Source organism: Rhineura floridana, chromosome 3 (genome assembly GCF_030035675.1).
Source record: "Rhineura floridana isolate rRhiFlo1 chromosome 3, rRhiFlo1.hap2, whole genome shotgun sequence".
In the NCBI taxonomy this organism is placed as follows: Eukaryota; Metazoa; Chordata; class Lepidosauria; order Squamata; family Rhineuridae; genus Rhineura; species Rhineura floridana.
Genome location: NC_084482.1, coordinates 53,885,135 through 53,907,750, shown reverse-complemented (window position 1 = coordinate 53,907,750; position 22,616 = coordinate 53,885,135). Strand labels below are relative to the sequence as shown.

At 46.1% G+C, this 22,616-nt stretch overlaps 1 protein-coding gene across 4 annotated transcripts; it reads right to left on the bottom strand.

Annotated features, from left to right (window-relative positions):
- Positions 1-77: 77 nt before the first annotated feature.
- Positions 78-16,213, bottom strand: LOC133379818 (uncharacterized). Of its 4 annotated transcripts, none has more exons than XR_009761277.1 (4): positions 14,816-16,213; positions 9,881-10,057; positions 500-658; positions 78-337 (listed from the first exon to the last, which is right to left on the bottom strand). XR_009761277.1 is itself a non-coding variant. In XM_061615809.1 (4 exons), the coding sequence occupies exons 1-4, from the start codon at positions 15,156-15,158 to the stop codon at positions 183-185; spliced, it is 696 nt and encodes a 231-aa protein (XP_061471793.1). In that variant the 5' UTR covers positions 15,159-16,213; the 3' UTR covers positions 78-182. The 4 variants fall into 4 exon arrangements, 1 of the variants encoding a protein (XP_061471793.1); XR_009761279.1 differs by having other exon boundaries at positions 9,979-10,057; XR_009761278.1 differs by having other exon boundaries at positions 14,820-16,213.
- Between the last annotated feature and the right edge of the window lie 6,403 nt (positions 16,214-22,616).

The window sequence follows — 22,616 nt, the reverse complement described above, 5'->3', positions numbered from 1 at the left end:
CGAACAGGAAAGAATGTGAGCTGGCAGGGCACAAACACCAGAAATGTAAACAACACAAAATTTCTTTATGCACAGCTGCACAGACAGAACCAGTGCAACACAAAGTTGCATGCTAACATTAACACAGAGAATACCCCCTTGAATTAAAGCAACTAAAAGTGCCCTTCCTTAACTTCAACGTTTTAACGGTGAACAGGAGCCATCCCTGCAAGTGCTTGTGCACCTTGAACTAAGTCCTCAATGGCTTTCAACCGCTGGTCCATTGCAGCAATGAAAATGTTGCGCATTTCTTTCATGAGGTCCTCCATGGCATTCAATCTGTTCTCCAAGTGCTGTGCTGTTAAAGCAATGGAAACATTAGATGTTGAAGGTATAGTAATGCAAAATGCAAACAGTTTCCCTTCATAGGGACTTTATGGAGTAGCAGTGCTTGTCCACTGTGTGAATGTTAGGAAAAGTTTGTGTAATGCACACCTTTGGTAATATAAATAAAACTCACCTTTACTGAAAAATTTGAATTCCATAACTTGGATTCTGGACATGACATCGTTAATTCCTGTGGTCTTAGACGATGTCACCTGCTCAGTTTGTGTAAACATGTCAACAAAGGTCACTGGTTGCTTCTTCGAATGGATCTGGCCTTGTGGTGGGAATTCTCCTGCAATGTAAGTAATACAGAGAGCATCATTTAATGTTCCACTCAAGCACAATCGATTCCATGCAATGCATTTTGTATTCTATGGTTTGTGGCTAGATATCCTTCACGATGATAGCAAGGTATGTCAAACCATATTTATTTTGGGTATGCATGCAATCCCAAGGTTTGTAGGGGAAGCTTAATTCTGTTTAGGTTTCACATTTCAGGGCAGTGCATCAAGTCCTCAGCCGCTTGCTATGGCCTTTAACGACTCCCACAGTTCCAAAATGTGTAGTATCCTTGTGCAGCACTGTTATTTCTGGGACAACAGTGCTCCTTCGGTCTATGCACATCTCCCCTGGACAAACTTGTGGCACGCCATATCCCCACAGATTAAAAAATTGTTTTGGGTGGGGTTTGCGTGGGCCGTGCAACCCTGCTGACTTCCACAGCCATTGAAAGCCAGTACTATAGGAGCAGTTCACCATTGCACTGTTTGGTGTATGCAATGTTTGTGTACTATAACCCCTCATTTTTTGGGATGCCATACTTTCTGAACACCCTCAGTGGTTCAATGTTTAGACATCATGACGTAAATGAAATGGCCTACCTGAAGAAGTCTCCCCCTGATGTGCATCCTGTGTTTCTTCCACCTCCTCCTCTCCCGATTGTTGGAAGTGGGGCAAGAGCAACTCCTGTTTTGTTCTTTTGTTTGTGCTCCAGAAGGGAGATAGAGCTAGGGTCCTCCAGATGGATAGGCTTGTTTACCTTTACCTGTGATGCTCTGACTGACTTCCTTCTGTCGCTAGACTGTGACGCCTTTAGGGAAGCTTACCTGCCCCTCCTCCTTCCGTCCTTTCCATTCCTTTCTTCTCTGGCTGTCCGTGAGAGAGGAGACTCCCTTTGTCTCTCTCTCTCCGAGCATGGGGCTGACTCCTACACCTGGGTGTTATGCCCCCAACTTAGCTAGTTAGTTAGAACTAGGGATGCCTTTTCTATCTACTATGTATTTCTCTAAATAAAGTAGCTTTTCTTATTTTACTAAGTCTCCAGTCTCAGTGATGCTGATGCAGGGTAAAAGCTTGCTTTCTTAGGCAAACGCATGCACACGCTGGCACACTCGCATTTCAACATCTGCTGTTACTCTTGTGGTGGATGCACTGTGGGTTGACAAGGCAATTGTTAATACACAGAAGAATAAACTCTGTCATTACATTACATACAGTGGAAGGTATATCTGCTTGTGCTTGGCATAGCAGCAGGTAACAAACCCCCAGATAAATACCTATTGCCATGGTAACAAAATCATTCACTGTGTTCCCACATATAGTTATTTGTTATTAATTGTACTTCTCACCGCATGAACATGTCAACAAACATCCAAACCAGCACAGGGATCATTATTGCAGAGTGGAACAGAAGCAGTTAAATTACCTGTTCTCTTAAAACTCTGGTAAAGCTATGTTATTGGACCTGCTGATATCACAGGTGCAGTGAAGCATATACACACCATATAGTTTTAAAAGTTAGCTTTATAAAGTTTGCTTACCAGCCGGGCGTCGATCCTCCCACGAGGGACGCCCCCTTCCTTCCACAAGCTGTAGAGCTGTTTGAAGTAAGGTGGTCTTTTCTGGGGCGGAGGGGTCCCTGGAATATCTCCAAGGCAGCAAAGAAGTCCGCTTTCAAGCGCTTGAAGCGCAAGCGCACCTGTGTGCCAGTGCGCAAATATCCGGCTTCCCCAAGCTGATGTGCCACCCCCAAAAAAATAGGTGCTGTCAGCAGGGGGAGCTCCCCATCAATCGCTCGGCTTTCCTTGAGTTCTTAATGCAAGAAAGCATAAGGAGGAGCTCCTCAGCTCTCCAATACCTCCCCTTATGCACAGCAGTGAGAGGCATTGCTGAAAGGCAGGCCAACACAAACTTTATGGAGAGAAAAATGGTGGGCATCCAGTGCAACAAACACACGTGTTTTGATAGGGTGTACAGACCAGCCAGCACCATAGAGGCTGGCGCTCTACCATCCTAGACAAGACACGTTGTTACTTTATTGCAGTTGCAACCAGTGGGATCACCTGCAGTGTGTTCCCCCGGAAACTTTTATTTGGAAAAAGGCAAAGCAGCATACATGCCTGTTTAACAATATGTCAAGACTGGTGGTTTACCTTCCTAGACATGACAAGTCATTACTGCTTTGGGGTGCATTGAGAAACATGTGGAATCACAGGGCAGGCGGTATGTGAAAAGGAAAAACCACATGCATTCAATTTTGCGATATATCGCAAATACAGGAAAAATGCAAAACTGTATTGGAGCTGAGGTCTGTGCTGGCTGGGACGGGGAGTACATATATAGAGAGAAAAACAGAGTGTGCGGGAGCACTCAAAGGAGGCTCTTGAAGGACAACCTGCAAAAGGCACAAATCAATGACCAGTTGAAGTGCAGAAGCCTCCTTCCTTCCTTCCTTCCAGCCTCACTGGCTCGCTCCCTCGAAACCGTTCAGTGTCTTGTACTGTACGGTTACAAGCAGTCAAACACACACATAGGCACAGCGGGTGTTGTGCCATCCATCCTACAGCTGGCTTGCATATCCCCCCCCACGCCTCAGACGCTGAACAATGGATCTCTTCCCCCAAGCAGGCGGACAGCCCTAGCTGCCGCTGCCATCCCAGGAATGCCTCCCCACCCTGGACACGGTTACCATCCCTCTCCCCAAAGGACGGAGGGGGGGTGTTTCACCCGTGAAGTAATCTCCAACCGTGTGTATCTCCAGATAGTTTAATATGCAGAAAAAAGGCAAAGATTCATACATTCGATTTAGCGCAATAGCGCAAATGTGAGGAAGAAGCACAACTACAGCAATTCATTGCAGATAACTGGTTTTGAGGTTTATTTTACCACAGGGAACACTTGAAAGAGGAGCAAGGGGAAAGGAGGTAAAGGAAATATAGAGAACTAACATTGATCTAACATTGAGGGTAGGACATATTACTCAGACATTCATGTAGAAGGAAGAAATCCACTTAAAAATTGTTCTCCATTATAAAGCGAGCGATAGCAGCTCTAACCGCATTCCCCCTGCACGCATTCATATTGTCATTTCTGCGGAACTGCTCCTCATATACCGGAAGTTCCAACTCATCCGACACGTCTAAGTGCTTGTGGAGAATATGTCCCCTGCTCTCGCAAATGTTGTGCAGCACCACACAGGAAGTCACAACACTTACAAAATTTTCCTCTGCGACAGGTAGGCGTGCAGTAAGATGTCTCCACCTAGACTTTAAATGCCCAAAACTTCTTTCAACCACATTTCTGTGGCGGTTAAAGATGCGGTTACAAGCCATCTGGAAGTTGTCCAGATGTCCCCCATAGGGCTTCATCAGCCAATGGTGCATTGGGTAGGCAGCATCTGCAAGGATGAGTGGAGGCACCTGAACCCCCCTGATTGTTATTGTGGGGTTACCTGGGACGAACACCCCAGCGTCCATTGCTTGAAAGATAGCTGAGTTGCGAAAAATGAAGGAGTCATGATTTTGCCCACTCCAGCCAACCTCAATATTAACAAAACGACCATATGATCACAAGTCCCTTGCAGTAAAATCGAGTAAAAACCCTTGCGGTTGATATATTCCTTGCCCTGTCCCGCGGGAGCCATTATTGGGATGTGGCAACCATCAACAACTCCAATCACCTGCAGAAATCCCATTCTCATGAAGCTGTCCATTACCTGAAAATCAACCAGAGGCACTTTATTGCAGTTGCATTTTATCGCTTTTGCGCAAACCAGACATAATAGTTACACATTTTAAATAGTTACCTCCTCAGGATTTCCAATATTGATGGTTCTTGAAAGAAGAACATGTTCTATAGCCAGGCAGACTTCCACCACAATGTCTCCAACAGTTGACTTCCCAAGTCTGAAGTTCACCGCTACCTCCCGGTAACATTCCATTGTTGCCAGCCACCAAACAGTCACAGCAACCTTCTTCTCCACTGGAATTGGGTCTTGCATATTGGTTCCCTGTCTTTCGAGATGATGTCGAAGAAGATCGACTATTTCATATGTTGCCCTCGTCATACGAAAGTTGGCAAGCCATAGATCATCATCCCAGGATTGCAGAACTTCAGACTCCCACCAGGATCTTGCACGATCTCGAACCCAAACTCTATGAGTGATAGTGCTTTTTAAGGTGCTATGGGCCAGGACAGCCAACTTCTTCCACAAAGGTGAACACCTTTTTTCCCGGTTCCGCAGGTAAACAAACCTATCCATCTGGAGGACCCTAACTCTATCTCCCTTCTGGAACATAAACAAATGAACAAAACAGGAGTTGCTCTTGCCCCACTTCCAACAATGAAGAAGAAGGGAGGAGCAGGAAATGAGGTCAGCAACCCTAAGAGTATTAGTCTAGCACCTGAAGGAAAGTCAGCACAGGTTAGGTCAGAAAGACAGCCTGGAAACCACAGAGGTTCCCCTCTCTATCTCCTCTTTCTCCATGCAAACCCCATCAAGCTGAGTTGCATCCCAACACCCTGTCTCAATGAAGCTTACTTCAGTTCATAAGATGCATCTTGTCTCACAGTTTCTGGTGTTGGATCCTGCCCAACACTTTGGTCAATACTTGGACACTACTTCAGCTCCAAGTCCTGTGTCCCACATATCTCTTAGAAAATGGAACTGTGTGGAGTCACCCCTTCTGTCTCCACAAGTCATATGCAGGCTTGATTCAAGCATTCTGATAGGCTCTGGTTCAGATTTCCTTAAGTCTTGTAGTAATCTGTGTAGCCATATCATCTGCTTACAGGCTTCAGTAGCTGATACATACTCTACTTCTATGGAAGACAATGCTACTGTTTCTTGCTTCCAGCTTGCCCAGCAGATAACTGATTCTCTGTAGTAGAATAGGATTCCACTGGTTGACATGTGATCTTTAACATCTCTGGTCCAATCAATGTCTGTGTACCCCAGTAGCTTCGGATCTAGCTTCAAATGTACAGTGCATTTCGGGTATCTTAACACTCTTGGTATCTTGTCACTCTTTTGACTACTTCCCTGACTTTCTTGGGTGCTGAGCTGGTTTTCCTGCAAAAGTATTCCACTTCTCCCACCAAGTCTGGCCTTGTTACACTGCTTATGTATAGGAATTTTCCTATAGCTTCTATGTAGCTTCCATTGTCTTGCCATGGTTGGTTGTTCTGGTCAGGTTTCAAGTATTCTGCTTCCACTGGTATAGGTGCTGAAAGGACGTCTGTCAGCCCTAGACTTTCAAGTAGGTTTTGAATACTTTGTCTTTGGTTTAGTTAGAAGGATCCACCTTCCTCTCTTTCAGCTTGGATGCCAAGGTAGTATGTAATGTATCCCAGACATTTTACCTCTACTTCCTTGTTCAGATGACTCACCAGCTCCTTGCTGTCATCTGGTTTTTTATAAGCTAGGAGTAGATCATCTACATAAATCAGGATGTAGGTCCTGAATCGACCTGTTGTTTCTGAATCTACTGTACAGACATGGGTCAGCTTTGCCTTGTTCAAAGCCTTCCTTCAAGAGCACCCGGTTCAGTTTATTGTTCCGTGCTGTTGCTGCCTGTTTCAATCCATAAATGCTGTTTTGCAGCTTGCATACTAGCATTTCCTTTCTGGGTGTTTTGAACCCTGGTGGTAGTTTCATGTAGATATATTCCTCTATTTTGCCATGCAAAAAGGCTGTCTATATGGCCAGATGCTCTACATGCATCTTTCTGTTGTCTGTAACACTTAGAAGTATTCTGATCATAGTATGCTGGATTACTGGTGCAAAGGTAGTATTCTCCATATTTTTGAGTAGCCTCTGTTTTATATCTTTGTATCTTACCTTCAACATCAAGCTTCTTCTTGAAGTTCCACTTATAGCCTAGTTTTTCTTCCTCGGGGTAATTTGGTCTGTATCCAAGTCTTGTTCTTGTGAAGAGCATCCAGTTGATCCTTAGCTGCTTTCCTCCACTTGTCACCTTCTTCTCTAGGTAAGGTTTCAGCTTCTTTACATAGTGTTGGGTTCAGAATTTCATCTTCCCTTGTAAAACAGGACAATCTCAGTGGTGGCACACCTTTGTTTGTGTGGTTTGAGCATCTTGGTGCAGGCCTCTCCACTGTCCCTTCTGGCTGTGCAGCTTCTTTTGGTTCTGCATTCTCTTCTTGCTCAGTTTCCTTGCTGTCCTCTAGCATTAGCATGTTGCTGTAGTCTGTGCTGTTGATTAACACTTCTATTTCTTCTTCTTTGCTGTCTTGTACATGAGATCACACCCCTGCTGGCTGGTGAGGGCTCTTGCCCTTGTCTAAGTAGACAGCTTGTGGATAACAATATTCTCTGTTTTGGGATTGGAAACTCTGTATCCCTGTCTTTGCAGAATATCCTATTAATATTCATTCCATTGTTATGTTGTCCAGTTTGGACTTCTTTTGGTCTAGGATGTGGATGTAGACCTTTAGCCAAACACTCTCAAATGAGCCATGCCATAGCTCATAAGGTGTCTTGTCTGTCCCCTTTGTAGATATACATTTCTGTAGGTAAATAGCTGTAGCTGTTACTTCTCCCCAATATCTTGCAGGTAGTTGTGCATCTTCAAGCATATAGTTCACCCTCTCTAACAGTATGTGGTTCTTTGCATTCTGCATCCCCATTTTGCTCTGGGTTGTGGGGCACTGTCATCTGGTGCCCTAACCCTTGTTCATGCAGGAACTGCTGTGTAACTCCAGAGATGAATTCACCCCCCTTGTCTGAATGCAGTATCTGTGACTTTCTCCAAAATGTGTTTGTCATCAATGCCACATACTCCTTCAGTTTTTTGAGCATTTGCCCTTTCTCCTTCAATAGATACTTCGCAGTGTATCTTGAATAATCATCAATAAAAGAGATAAAATATCTGTTTTTGCCTTGTGAAGGCTTTGGTATTAGACCACAAATGATGCTATGTATTTGCTCTAGAGAGTTTTTTGTTTTCCTTTCACTTTGATTTGGAAAGCTGGATTTTATTGATTGATTGATTGATTGATTGATTGCATTTGTATTCTGCCCCATAGCCGAAACTCTCTGGGCAGTTTACAACAATTAAAAACATTAAAAACATACAGTATACAAATTTAAAAACACATTTTTAAAAAAGCAATTTAAAAACACATACTAAAATGCCTGGGAGAAGAGGAAAGTCTTGACCTGGTGCCAAAAAGACAGTGTTGGAGCCAGGCACACCACGTCAGAGAGATCATTCCACAATTTGTACCCTTGGCCTGAATGAAGCATACACATCTACTCTCTGCTTTGCAAAGCACAACTTTCATTTCTCTTGCTACATTCCCTTTCTGGAGGGCATGCATCTTTGAAATGTCTTTGTGTCCAAGCCTGTAGTGCCATAGATGTATACACTCCATGTTATTACATGTTAACTGCTTTTTCATTTCTGTAATTTAGTTCATGCATCCCATCTCTCTCACTAGCAGTGCAATACAGTTAACCATCACATGCTATTACACCCTGATTTCCTTCCAATATAACCTCACAACCTTTGTCAGTAACTTGACTTACAGATAAATAAAAGTCCATTAGTCATTTCTGGTACTTACAGAACATTCTCTAGCATTATCTCTTCAGCGCCACCTGGTGTCTCACCTATCCCTGTGATTTTTAGCTGTCTAGTGTATTTTTCTCCAGTCCTGTGAAAATTCTCAAGCTGTGAACACATTAGTCACCAGAGCAAAGTTTCCATTAGCCACACCTGGAGAAGAAATGGGTTCTGCCAATCAATTGTGAAATCTCTTTGAAGATTTAAAAAATATATATACTCAAGCTACTCCCACCAAATTTAACAGTAAAAAGGGGCAGGGTTTGACTACATTGTATGCCCCTGTTTTCAGAAGAGTGAGGTGGAGACACACTGGAACTGGCAGGACACTGAATGTGCTTCTACCCTCAGTTTTGTTGCACTGTGCGTAGTTGTGTTGTTTAATTTTGTTTCAAAGTAGCAGCACAGCAGCAGAGAGTAACAGTAGATGTTGAAATGCGAGTGTGCCAGCGTGTGCATGCGTTTGCCTAAGAAAGCAGGCTTTTACCCTGCATCAGCATCACTGAGACTGGAGACTTAGTAAAATAAGAAAAGCTACTTTATTTAGAGAAATACATAGTAGATAGAAAAGGCATACCTAGTTCTAACTAACTAGCTAAGTTGGAGGCATAACGCCAAGGTGTAGGAGTTAGCCCCATGCTTGTCTCTTCTCTCCTGGACAGCCAGAGAACAAAGGAATGGAAAGGACAGAAGGAGGAGGGGCAGGTAAGCTTCCCTAAAGACCTCACAGTCTAGCGACAGAAGGAGCATCACAAGTAAAAGGTAAACAAAGCCTTTCCATCTGAAGGACACTAGCTCTATCTTCCTTCTGGAGCACAAACAAAAGAACAAAACAGGAGTTGCTCTTGCCCCACTTCCAGCACCCCTTCTCAATGAGTGTTTGGTTCAGTGCACAAGATTCATCTTGTCTCGCAGCTTGCAATGTCTTGACTTTGCCCAACGCCTTCGTGAGAGCGTCTGCAGTCATGTCTTCTGTTGGACAATACTCCATCTTGACCAGGCAGCTGCAAGGTTGTTTATACTTCACCTGGCACAACTATTCTAAGTGCAGGAATTAATGATGCTAAGTGCAGCAGCTTAACTCAGTCATGGTTACCATACAGTACTATTCAGCTCTGTACTTCTGTGCATTTTGGACACTATTGGTTGCTGTGGAAGTTTACACCTCACCATTCTTCTGATAAATTGACCACACTACACTTTGCTCACTTTCTTTGGTTCTCTGCAATAGCTTGATTTGCATTTATTTATTGCATAAGTCATAATCAACCTGAAGGCATATAAAAAATTATTTAGGCGTTGTCAGTCAGGTGTTTTCATTAGTATTTTGGCTGACTACTTCTTCCCACTTCTGTCCTAAATTTCTGCATTTACAGAAGATATTATCTCATTCAAGCTTTTATGTTGGCATTCAAGCACACAAACAATCATTTTAAGGGATTTTGGAGGAGAGGTCTGAAAAACAGCCACATTTTGAGTTTCTTTCAGCTTCTCCCCCACTTCATTCGGCTTTCAATGAGTTCCAAGTAATGATTTCAGTGGTCTTGGAATGATTCTCCTTCATTCATATTTAAGTTAAAGAGACTTCTGTATAATACGTCCCCATCAATTTCTTTCATGGATTTCTTTCAGACTTTGCCATATTTCCTTACCTGATTTGGAGGAGCAAATAAAAACAATTTGGTTGTCACTCGCTGAGGAGACAATAATATTTTGCTCTTTCATCCCATTGCTCCCAGGAGTTTCTCACCTCATGGCCAACATTTGTTGCTGTTAGATCCACTTTGATTGTCTGCAAGACTTTCTCTTGTCGCAGACCTGATTCCATCCTAAATGCCCAGAGAGAGTAATTGCTGTCTGTCAGTCTGGTAATTGGCAGCTTTATAATCTTGGCCATTCTGTCTCTTTCCTTACTTATTCTATAGCTAGTCTCTTATTTACATGTGATTGTGTGGGAAGGTGTTCAAACTTTGTTGGATTCACTTTACACCAGTTCTGTACCTGGGCCCATAACCTATTAGCATTTGGAGTTGAATGCTAGGCAGAAGTCTAACTGTAACAGGACCTTTGATGAAGGAGCACACTTTACCCTGGATATAATCACACTGAGACTCTGGCTTTAGGAAAACAATAAAGCTTACATTTATTATTGGAAATACATAATGGATAGGAAAGATCCTCAGGGTTTGACGAGTGGATCCAGAGTGTGGTCAACACATCATTGCGGGAGGCAGTGGTTCTAGGCACCTTGAAAGAGATGGTGATCTGACCACTCCTAAAAAAGCCCACCCTGGACTCATTGGTTTTTGACAACTACTGACCAGCTGCGAATACCCCCTTTTTAGGGAAGGTAATTGAGAGGGTTGTGGTGCAGCAATTGCAAATACTCTTGGATGAAACAGATTATCTTGACCCATCCCAGTGTGGGTTCAGGCCTGGTTATGGGACTGAATCGGCCTTGGTCGCCCTGATGGACGACCTTTATCGGGAGAAGGACAGGGGGAATGCGACCCTGTTATTCTTACTTGATCTCTAGGCAGCTTTTGATATCATTGACCATGGTATCCTTCTGGACCGACTTGGTGAGATGGGTATTGGAGGAACTGTTTAACAGTGGTTCTGATCTTATCTCCAAGGTTGTTCTCAGAGAATAGCATTGGGATACTGCCTTTCGGCCCTCTGTCAGTTGTGCTGTGTGGTGCCGCAGGATGCCATCTTGTCCCCCATGCTGTTTAACATCTATATGAAGCCCTTGGGAGAAGTCATCAGGAGCTTTGGGGTGAGGTGTCAGCAGTATGCTGATGATACCCAGCTCTATTTCTCTGTAACATTTGAATCGGGAGAGCCCTGCAAGCCCCAGACTGTTGCCTGGACTCAGTTGTGAGCTGGATAAGGGCCAATAAACAGAGTCTGAATCCTAGCAAGACAGAGGCACTGTGGGTTGGTGGTTCCCGAGTTCGGATAATAGGTCAGTTGCCTGCTTTGGATGGGGTCGTACTCCCTCTGAAAGAGCAGGTCAGTAGCCTGGGGATGCTCCTGGATCCATCTTTGTTGCTAGAGGCCCAGGTGACCTCTGTGGCTAGGAGTGCCTTTTACCAGCTTCGGCTGAGAAGACAGCTGCGGCCATTTCTGGACCAGGATAGCCTGACCACTGTTGTCCATGCACTGGTAACCTCCAGGCTGGATTACTGTAATGCGCTCTATGTGGGGCTGCCCTTGAGGTTGGTCCGGAAGCTGCAGCTAGTGCAAAATGTGGTGGTAAGACTGCTCACTGGGGCAGGGTATCACCAACATGTCACCCCACTGCTGAAAGAATTGCACTGGCTGCCAATTGGTTACTGGGCCAAGTTCAAGGTTCTAGTTTTGGCGTACAAAGCCCTATACAGCTTGGGACCAGGATACCTAAAAGACCGTCTTACCCCTTATATACCCAGTCGATCACTGCGCTCTGCAGGTGAGAGCCTCCTGCAGATACCATCTTATCAGGAGGTTCGTTCTGCACAATATAGGAAATGGACCTTTAGTGTAGTGGCACCTACCCTGTGGAATTCCCTCCCCTTAAATATTAGTCAGGCGCCATCTCTGTTATCTTTTCGGTGCCTTTTGAAGACTTTCCTCTTCAAACAAGCCTTTTAAGTTGAGAGCTATCCCAGTCTGCGTCTGTGTTAGAATTGCTTTTAATATGTTTTCTTTAATAATGTGTTTGTAACCCTTTTTAAAAAGATGTTTTTAAAGCTTTTTCAAAAGTTTTTAACATTGCTTTGTTTTAATGTATTTTAAGGTCTTTTTATGATGTTTTAAAGTGTTTTTAGCATTTCTGTTTGCCGCCCTGGGTTCTGCTGGGAGGAAGGCAGGATATAAATCAAATAATAAATAATGATAATAAATAGTTCTAAGCCAAGCTGGAGATACAAAGCGCTATACTTGCTTTTTGCTCTTTACAAGAGAGAAAGATAAAGGAAATAGATCTCCTTTCCCAAGGTAGGATGAAGAAGAATAGAGGATCAGGAAATGAGGTCAGCAATCCTAAGAGTATGTAACACCTGAAGGAAGGTTGGCACCGGTTAGGTCAGAAGAATAGCCTAGGAAGCATGGAGGTTCCCCTCTCTATTTACCCTTTCCCATGCTGAGCTGCATCCCAACCCTTCCAACACTAACAAGGGAGTAAGTTTCCTTGAACTCTGTATGGTTTAGGGAGAGGATATTGCTCAGTGGTAGAGTACCTGCTTTCATGCAGAAGGTCCTAGGTTCAATCCCTGGCATCTCCAAGCAGGGCTGGGAAAGACCCCTGCCTGAAACTCTGGAAAGTCTCAGAAGGTCACTGTAGACAATATTGGTGTGATCTGACGCAGTCTAAGGTAGCTTCCTCTGCTCCAATTTACTTCTCAGCAAACAGGCATAGGATCCTCCAGTACCATGAAAAACCCAGAGTTCTTGTCCTCCTATTGAATCTGGAAGAGCCAATATCATTGACTGCAAACATTCAAAATTGTGTTAGTTCACTGGGTGGTATTCAGTGCTAGTCCTACTGAGAGTAAACCCATCAAAGTTAATAGATATGACTAACTTAGGTTCATTAATTTCAATGGGTCTGGTTTGAGTAGGACTTGAATACAAGCCATTCTCCTTTCCTATGTTGTGTGCATCTGATTGTTGACTATGTAGCATTTATCTAGCTAATTTCTAGTGTTCAAAGCACCTCACCAGTATGATCTCAATAATCCTCATAATAACTCTGTAAAGTAGACCAATATGATTGTTCCCATATTCCAGAAAAGAAAGGGGGCTTGCCTAAGGCCACATGTGGATCCGATTCATATAGTAAATCCCACCACATTCAGTGGGGTATATTAATGTGTAACCATGGAAACTTGTGAGTTCAAGTCTAAAATGAGATATCAACCATGGATTAACCAGTTCCTCTCACCCATTAGGAATAACAAATCACATTGAAGTGAGCATGCTTAGCGTGATAGGGATTAACCTATCCCTATCCAATCCAACTCCACTGATCATACAAACAAAGTAAGTGGGGGGAGGGGGTGTTCCGTTTCCAGAGTGAATGGCCAATCAAGACCTTTCTCTGGCTACCTAACATTCAGAACCCATTTCTGATTATATCAGTTGAGCTGACGTCCTCTGCCTACTTTGTGCATCTAGTAAGGTGGGAACATAAGAAGCTGCTATACACTGTCAGACTCCATCTAGCTCAGTACTGACCACGCTGACTAGCAGCGGCTCTCCAGGGTTTCAGACTGGGGTCTCTCCCCCTATCTGGATATGAATGGGATTGAAGTTGGGACCTTCTGCATTCAGGGCAGATGCTCCACCACTGAGCTATGGCACTTCCCTGGGCTGACGACATCCATCCACTGACGTGCCACAGATGTCCCTGTCTGTCGCTAAGTTATGTGTTTTAACATGGAAGCGCCTTGTCGGAAGTGAAAAGCAAGTGCTGCTTTAGAATGAATTGTCTTCTTGCTGTTTGGGTGTGTGTGTGTGGATGCTCCTCTAAAACAAACCCCTGTCTGTCTCCACTCTCCAGCAGCCTCTCAATGCCATATATGTGTTGGAAGTGGGGCAAGAGCAACTCCTGTTTTGTTCTTCTGTTTGTGCTCCAGAAGGGAGCTAGTGTCCTCCAGATGGATAGGCTTGTTTACCTTTACCTGTGATGCTCTGACTGACTTCCTTCTGTCGCTAGACTGTGACGTTTTTAGGAAAGCTTACCTGCCCCTCCTCCTTCCGTTCTTTCCACTTCTTTCTTCTCTGACTGTCCGGGAGAGAGGAGACATCCCTTTGACTCTGGTCTCTCCAAGCCATGAGGCTAACTCCTACACCTTGGCGTTATGCCTCCAGTTAGTTAGTTAGAACTAGGTTTGCTTTTCTGTCTACTATGTATTTCTATAAATAAAGTAGCTTTTCTTATTTTACTAAGTCTCCAGTCTCAGTGATCCTGAAGCAGGGTAAAAGCCTTCTTTCTTAGGCAAACGCACGCACACGCTGGCACACTCTCATTTCAACATCTGCTGCTACTCTGCTGCTGTGGTGCGGCTTTAAACGAAATTAAGCAACACAAATTACACACAGCGCAACAATATGTTCCTCTAGCACCTATAGGAACATCAGAAAGAAAGGTAACTTGGCAAGCAAAAGGTATACATTGCTAAGTAAAATCCCCACCTCCCTAATTCTGAAGTCTGGCTTCTCCTTCAAAAACAACTTTAGATTGGTGAGTTTAGCGTTGATCCTTTTCTTTATATAAAGATGGCGCAATCCGCCTCAAACCGGTCTCATCCGTGATGGCTTTGCAGTAGTGGAAAGCGATTGTTCTCCTGCAAGTCCCTGCAGCCCCTCCGCCTCCCCACATACCGCAAAGATCCACCTGGGAATTCTCCCGAACAGGATGGGGCATAGCGCAGAGGGCTCCAATAAGTGGTGGTGGCGGCTGCTGCGAAATCGGATAATTTGATGCGGATAATTCCCGCCAGTGCAAAGTCACCATCGGATGCAACCATTTAACTCAATGGGACCTACTTCTGAATAGGCACGCACACCATTGCACTGCCAGGCTGCAATCCTATACTCACTTACTGGGGAGTAACTCCCATTCAACTCAACGGGGATTACTTTCTGTCTAGACCGGTATAGGATTTCAGTGTGGAGTCCAGGAATACAGGCGCCCGGCGTGCTTTCCTTAAGGCGGCTATACCGGACAGGTTGCCTACGCAGCAAAAAAAAAGGACGTGCCAGGGATTCTTTCTGACGCTCTGATGAAAGAGGGCGTTTCCTGGACCTTGCCCGAACTTCCGCTGTTGTTCTGGACTTTGATCTCTTGCAGACTCTCCTTCGGAAATAGCCTGTGCCACAACAAAGCCAAGCTTGGAAGATTGGTGTATTGAGTTGTGCGTCAGGCGGAAAAAAAATACACATAAAAGAGTATTCTATTGAGCTTTAATATTCATAAAACCTTCAGAAAACCGTGACAAAGACAGATGAGAGAGATTTGAGTTTGCCTCTCTCTCTCTCTCTCTCTCTCTCTCTCTCTCTCTCTCGGCCTGTGTCTGCAAGCCGCCGGGAAGTGTGAGGCAAGGATAGGACCAACTTTCTAATGAATTTTAAGAAGCAATTTCCAGTGAAGTGACTAAGGAACCTAAACAGGTTCCCCGAGGCACTAAGGTTCTCGTATTTTGCACACTTTCCTGTGCTAAATCCCGCTCAACACGATGGCACTTTCTTCCGAATAAACACATTTAAGATAAATGCGGGGGAGAGCTGGAGGACAGAAAATTGCTGGAATGGCACAAGATTTCCTCCCAGAAGACCCATAATCAGGAGGTAGATGGAAGAAGGTGGGATCTCTCTTTCAGTCGTGTCTGTCCTGGATCGGGGCGAGTCCACTTGGGTAGTCCAATCTTTCCCTGTAGGGTTACTGTCGCTGGATTCCCGAAAGAGCCCGACGCTCTCGGTGGGAAACCGCCCTTGCGGTTTGCAAGCTTCTGGCCGCTCCAAGCATTCCAGTCCCACTGGCTTTACCTCCCACGGCTGATAGGCATGAAGGTGTGTGCGCGTCACGCAGCTGGGGCTGTCCTCGCTTGTTCCAAGAGGGAATGGATTCGGTTAGGGCAACGCGATTCGCACGCTGCCCAAGGAGCTGCCCTGCCCCGACGGAAAAAGACCCCAGACTCGAAATGAATTTTAAAAAAATCGGAGGTCGTATGGTTAGGGAAGGGAGAGGTTTTAGAACTCTACCCGAAGCCCCAGAGAATTTTAACAAACGTCCTGGGCACAGTTCCCCTTCAGGTACTGGTCGGGTTATCGCGCATCTCAAGAGAGATGTGCTTGCTAAAACGCCTGACTGGAAGCCCCACGATCTACCTTGAAAGCCTTGTTCATTCAGCTCAAGCGGACAGGTGGTCCTTGACGCTGCGCCATCTCAGCGGTGAAGGAAAGGCCGTCTGAGCAAATGCTCGGAGACACCCTTCTTTCCGGTTTCGCACAGGCCAGGGCTCCAATACCAGCTTTGACTTCAGGACCAGCCTTGGTACTGAAAGCAGATTTTCGGACCGCATTATTTAAACAAATTTCACCTTCTTTCAAGACACAATATTATTTTAACATGCTACAAGAGGCGTGGGCCTTCTGAAGTACTGCACAAGCTTCGATGTAAGGTTTGTTTCAGCCTGTATATATTTTTAATGCGTTTAAGATTGCACTATCAAAGACAAATGCTTATCTAAACAATCCAAGCCCTTCCTATTGTTTTTAAATCCATTATTAGGGCAATCCAAAATGTCACAAAATAAAATGCAAGCTTTCGAGTTCTCCAGGTCTCTTCAGCAGCTTGCACACTATTTGGTGACAGTTTGATTAGCCTAATAAAGGTATTGGTCTGATATAAATTTTGGTGTTTTTCTTAAGGGCCAACACTTTTTTTGTTAACCCTTCTTGTTGTTCTTTAGCAGGCTGTTCTTTTTGTGACAGCCACAGATTCCCAAGACCATCTCCCTCCAGGCGTAGGTATTTCCAAAATGGGGAAGGAGGATCTCTGTGTTGTCTGTGCTGTGTGGTAAAGAATAATTCCAGGTACATTCCATAGGTGGCATCGTGCTACTAGAAATGGTCTCTGCGTACGAAGCAAAGAGCCGCCGAACAGGGCGCAGGAGCTGCTTCGTATTCCGCTTGCCTTGAAGAATGAAGTGGCACCTACTTAAAATCCACATCTTAAAGTGTGTTGGGCTGTCTTCTTAGTGTGACGTGCCTGTGCAAAAGGCCTGTATCAGTGACCACCCAGTTAAACCTACGGGACTTTTCGTGCCATTCGCAGCAACCTAAACCCACAATATGTGCCAATCTGACAGCCAGATCCAGTAGCGTAGTGGCAAATTTAGAAGTGCAGGGTCCATTCATGTTAATCACAGCCATGCCCCCTCTCCGCTTTATTTACCGTGGGGTTGAAAATGAGATCCTTGTTAATGCCGAAGAACCAATAAGCATGAAATGGGAGTGTATTAGCCACTGAAAAGCGTCTTCTCAATGTTTAACTCACCTCCTTTCACTCAGATTGACTCTAATCACCAGGAAAGGACAATAAAGCATGTTAGAAGACTCTTCTCAGTGGCTAATACACTCCCCTTTCATGCTGATTGGCTTGTAGATGCTGGAGACATAGGGATCCTACTGTGACCCTGTTCCCTAAAAAGGGTCTAAGATCCCAGAGACCCCACAAGACTACACCCCTGGCCTGATCCTATGCACTTTTATTCAGATTCAGTGAGATAAGTGAAATTTACACCCAAGTAAGTATGTGCATTCTTGGAAATAAATCTCATTTATTTAAAGGGGAGTCTCTTTCACGCAGGAGGGAATTATGCCATGTCAATAAAGTGATTCAAGTCTGCTTACAGGGCAATCTTTGAATGTTTACTCAGAAGTAAGTCTCATTGTGTTGGGGGGCTTACTTCCTTGGAAATATGCAACCGATTGCATCTTGCACCTGAATGCGCTTTTACACCAAGCACCCCCTGATTCTGGACATCCTTGTGAACGACAGGTTTCAATTAGACTTTTCCTCTAAATGTAGAGGTATTCTGAGCCCATTTATTTGGGTTTAACTAACACGCTGTGCTATGTCTGCCAGTTTTTGCCCAGATCTTAAAATTAAATTTGGAGGGGAAAGTTCTTTTTTTTTAAGTACTTTATGTATTCTGAGTCTGCGCAGTCCAAAACGTGTTGTATGTGTGAGTGTATACATATGATATACACACATACACATATTCATACATATATGCACACACATAGACATATTCTTGACCTACAATTTCGTGTGTGGGTGATCAAAGAGACACCTCAGGGGCAAAGAGGCTCAGGGATCAGGAGCTAGAATAAAGAGCAGGGTCAGTCCTCTGTTTTGACCGGGGTCTTCTCCTGAGCCCCTCCTATTTGCCTGGAATCGATCAGAAGACCCACTGGCCAGGACTCCCAACTCTCTTTATTTTCTTGCCCCAGAGAAAACCAGGACAAGAGAGATTTGGCAGAACAGGTTGGGTTGCTCCAGGTTCCAAGATGCTTGTGCCTGAAGCAGCCGCTCCCTGGGCAGAATTATGACGGGGATTAGGGAAACTGGTCGTCCGGAAGAAGTTTGGGCGTGTCCTGAGTTGTGTGTGGTGGTGGGAGCACTTCGGAATGAATGGTCGCGTCTGTGCACTGGCGCTGGGTCCAGGGACCCAAGCCAATGGAGACAGATGGCCATGTGGCAACGGGAAGGGGGACCCTGAAGCCGGGTCCGATGCTGTGGGTCTGATGCAGGGGTGCTGATGCCCCTCAGCCCAAACCAGGCGTCATACTGCAGCTCCAAAGACTATCATGACCGGAGCCGAGCCAAAATGGATCACTATCTTAGCGCCAAGCGTGTGTCAGGAGCAGCACTGAATTGAATTGAACTGAAACTTTATTTTTACCCCAACCTTTTTCCGAACTGGAACTCAGGGCGGCTTACATCCGCTGTCCGAGAGGAAATCCAGAGCCCAGGGCTGGAGAAATGCTTCACAAGGCGATCCTGTGGGAATTGACTCAGAGATCAGCCCCACTACTACAGTAGGGCTTATTCCCTAGTAAATGACTTCAGGATCGCAGCCTAAGCCACTCCTTACAAGCACGAAGCAGGAGCCACTCCCCCGAAGTAAGGGGAGGGCTGAAAGCCAAGGATCGGAAGCAATCTTTGCAGACACCAAGCCAGAGGATTACACCCACCTCGTCCATCAGTTCATTATAAATATATCTATATAATATACGCACACCCCAGACTCTTCCAGGTCTCATCTCCCTCCTCCTAGGAAAGGGGCGCTGCTATTTCAGCCGTGGGACCCGCAAACCCACACAGAAAAATCCTTGTGAGATAAAATTGCTCTATTCGGAGGAGGCGGGGGTGTAGAATGGCTTTATCTGACACTCTCAGTATTGCAAGGACGTTTCACACAAAACGCCTTTTGTTCCCGGTGACGACGGCAACCCCAACCCAATTTGCTGATTATGCCTCGAAATACAAACATGCGTGTTCTTCGCAAACCGGGTCCACTCCCCAGTCCCGCGACAGCCAATGAAAGGTCGCCGTGGCAGGCAGACGATCGCCCTCCATCCCACCTCCCCGGTCTGGTCTGGATCCATTTTGTCTGAGCTACGCTGAGCCATATTCGTTGGGGGAGTTGTTTATCTTCCCCGCAGGGTTCTGGAAACTGCAGGCAAAATCCAGTTGTGCATGAGTAAGGGAGGGGGTGGGAGAGGGGGGGTCCCGAAATGGACCAGAATAATCTCTCTCTCTCTCTCTCTCTCTCTCTCACACACACACACACGCGCGCGCGCGCGCGCGCGCGCACACACACACGTTTGCCTCCTTAGTTCCTCGGCTAGTGTGAAACAGCCCTGTTGTGAGGCGGGAGGGAGCGTCCTGCATGTGAAAGAAAGCGCCCCCACCACCACCCGTGGCATATCGGGTCGCTGACGTCAAGGAAAGGGGGAGGAGGAGGTATAAATTGGAATCTGACAGCTGTAAGGAGGTGTGACGGCAACTCCTCCACATCGGTTAAGACGAGTCCGCACATTAGTCCCCTTTTCAGGCCGTCCTATAATCTAGACCCATCCGTGCTCCGTTCTTTAATTTTGGGCTTAATTTGAACCAGGCGGGGGGGGGTCACCAGGATTTAACCCTTGAAGCAGTTTTCATCATCAAACCTGGAACTTGAAACAAAACCAAAACAAAGCCAAGTGTTCCGGAGCACGTGCAGAGTGTCTTTCTCTGAAGCGTTTGAGCAATCATCACATCTATCCCACAAACATATGCCACGAACGGAAAAGAGCTTCCGAGCAGGATAGAACCTTGGCATGCCTCCTTTTTGGGGGGAGGCACCCTCCCTATATCCTTTAGATGGGGCAGGCACGCCTCACTGTACCCCTTCCTCTTCCTCTCTGAATGTCACGCAGTGGCCACAGCGCCGTTGGTGAGCCAGTAGAAGGAAAAGCTCGGTTTTTTGCACATGACTTGCACATGATTGACTGCAGTGAGATGGAGGGAGGAGGCTGTGTCAGCACCCCCTTCCTCTCAAATATAGGGATTCCCTCTTTCCCCCCCACGCAGGGCTCTTAAGGGGTGCCCAGGTGACTGCGGCAGGAAGAAGCCCGCAGAAGCTGCAGCGCCTCTTTCTTGCTCCCTCCCCCTTCCTCTCCCCCTCCCCCTCCCCCTTCTCGTTTTGGCAGCAGCGCCCGGAACTGTGCTTTAACAAAAGCCATTACTGCATGCAAAAGTATCTCCCGTTCATTTGCATTTCGCCATTAATAAGCAAGAGGAGAATTTGCAGGAGCCTGCGCTAAAAAATTAAAAATGGCAACAACATCTGTATCTGGCTCCGTCTGCTCGGCCTTACACAGGCAGCAGCTACCGCAACCCTGCAACCCTGCCCCCTCTCCCTCCCTCCCTCCCTCCCTCCCTCCGCCCGGGCACCGCGCTTCCCGCGGCCTCTGGCGGCGGCTGTCCTTCGCTCTGGCATCGATCGCCTTTTAACTCATCTTGGGGTAGGGAAGGAAAGGGAGGGGGGAGGCGAAAGCGCCGAGAGAACAAGGTAGATACTGTATTTAGGTTCATGCCCTTATATGGTGATGAACGCGGCGCCCTGCAGACTAGCTGCACCATAAAAGGAAGCGGCGCGAGAGCCTTGGGTGAGCTGTTGAGTGCTGATTGGTGCGCTCGTATCTCGGCAACCAGACTTCAGTGGTAGAAACGGGCTTGCTATTCCCCCCCTTCTCCTCCCCTCCCTCTCTTTCCTCTCTTCCTCCCCCCCCCCCGTCAGCAAAGGCAAATATGGTGGCCCCCTGTGGGAAGGCAGGGGAAGCTCTGGGTAGACCTCCGTGCCCGCCTTTCCTCTCTCCCACCCCTCCCTGCCCTCCTCTGATGTACCGCCTGCGGCAGCTGAAATTACCGCACCAGGGGCCAATTTGGCCCCGAGTGGATAATGGTTTCCTCCCTCCCCACCACCACCACCAGTACCAATTTTATTTCGCTCTCTCGCTCTCTCCCCCCCCTTTCCTCGCAGCTCTCTGGCCTGTAAGTCAGAAACAGCGAAATAATAATTACAATTAGCTGCGAAAAGAGATGGCTTCCACTGGAGTGGCTGGGCTTGAAGCAAAGAGACTTGGGGAACTGTGTGTGAGAGAGAGACAGAAGAATAGGCGGGTGGGATGGATGAATGCATAGATGAATAGATATAGGTGTACATGACTGATGGACATGTATGTCTGAATGATGGATGGCTGTATGAATACCCTGAATTGATGGATGGGTTGAACAGAAAGAGAAGATGCAGGGATGGATGTTCCCGGTGGTTAGAGGGAATTCGTGGGTTGATAGATAGAGGAAGGGGGCACAGACAAAAGGGGTGGATGGACGGACCGACGGATATAGCATGGAATAGGAGAAGGGCATTCTCTCGGTCTCAGATACGGACAATAAGGGGCATTTCGCCCATTACGTAGGGACAAACTGGCCGGCCCTCAACAGGGATACAATCCCAGGTATTATACCGGCGTTTACAAACACCGTCTTATCGCGTACACGCATTTTTACGTGTAGACTTAAACCGTCTTACAAATATACAGGGCCATCCCATGCATGTTCAATGGGAAGGAAGGCCCAGTGGGTTCAGAAGGGGGATTATTTCCATGTAGGAACCGCCGCCGTGACATGTGGCAAGATTTTGCCTGGACTCCTCTCATTTTTAAAGAGAGTCACAATCAGGGATAGGATGATCCAGTTCCCAAATCTATTTTGCTATACAGTACTGGTCCCAAGAGGCCACGCTGCTTTATGGAGAGCTGCCGATAAAACAAGGCTTCTCTTTGGATGACCTGGGAGTTCGTAGAAGTCAGGAAGTCTGTTCCAGGGAACCTTTCGTGTCAGGGATGTAAGTTCTGTGGAATGCTATGGCATAAGACCATTTAATGCTCTTCCCTGGGAATGACCAGAGCGTCTAAGGAATATGGAGACGTTTATCCCACCCATTCACTTGGCAGGCACAGCAGTAGCTACTACCAGCAGCGAAGATTGGCAGGCGAGTCGATCCAGTAGTAGATCGTGGCTGCCAAAGACTGCAAGAGGGCTAAGTTCAGGGATCGTGGGTACTTTCTCCTCGAAGGGAGAGATCATGGGAGCCACACCCCTAAATATCTGCGGAGTGGCAATGTAGGTGGACAGTTCCCCTTGGTTAATAACTATGGCTTGAAAGGCGTGTAAAGAACAAGAAATAAACTATGGGAAGAGTGGGGGAAAGAGCCCGGGCCCTTCTAAAATTAGTTTCTTGTGGTATGAGCTCCTACTTGATCAGCGGCGTGTTATGTACTGAG

Bases quoted from the DNA above. Each gene is read 5' to 3' on its own strand.
- LOC133379818 (XM_061615809.1), bottom strand. From the start codon at position 15,158: ATGTGTATTTTTTTTCCGCCTGACGCACAACTCAATACACCAATCTTC. The intron at 13,999-14,819 runs GTAAGTGAGTAT...TCTCCCGGACAG, and splicing joins TGAATGGGAGTTACTCCCCA to TCAGAGAAGAAAGAAGTGGA. The intron at 659-13,955 runs GTAAGCTTTCCT...CTTACATTGCAG, and splicing joins AACGGAAGGAGGAGGGGCAG to GAGAATTCCCACCACAAGGC.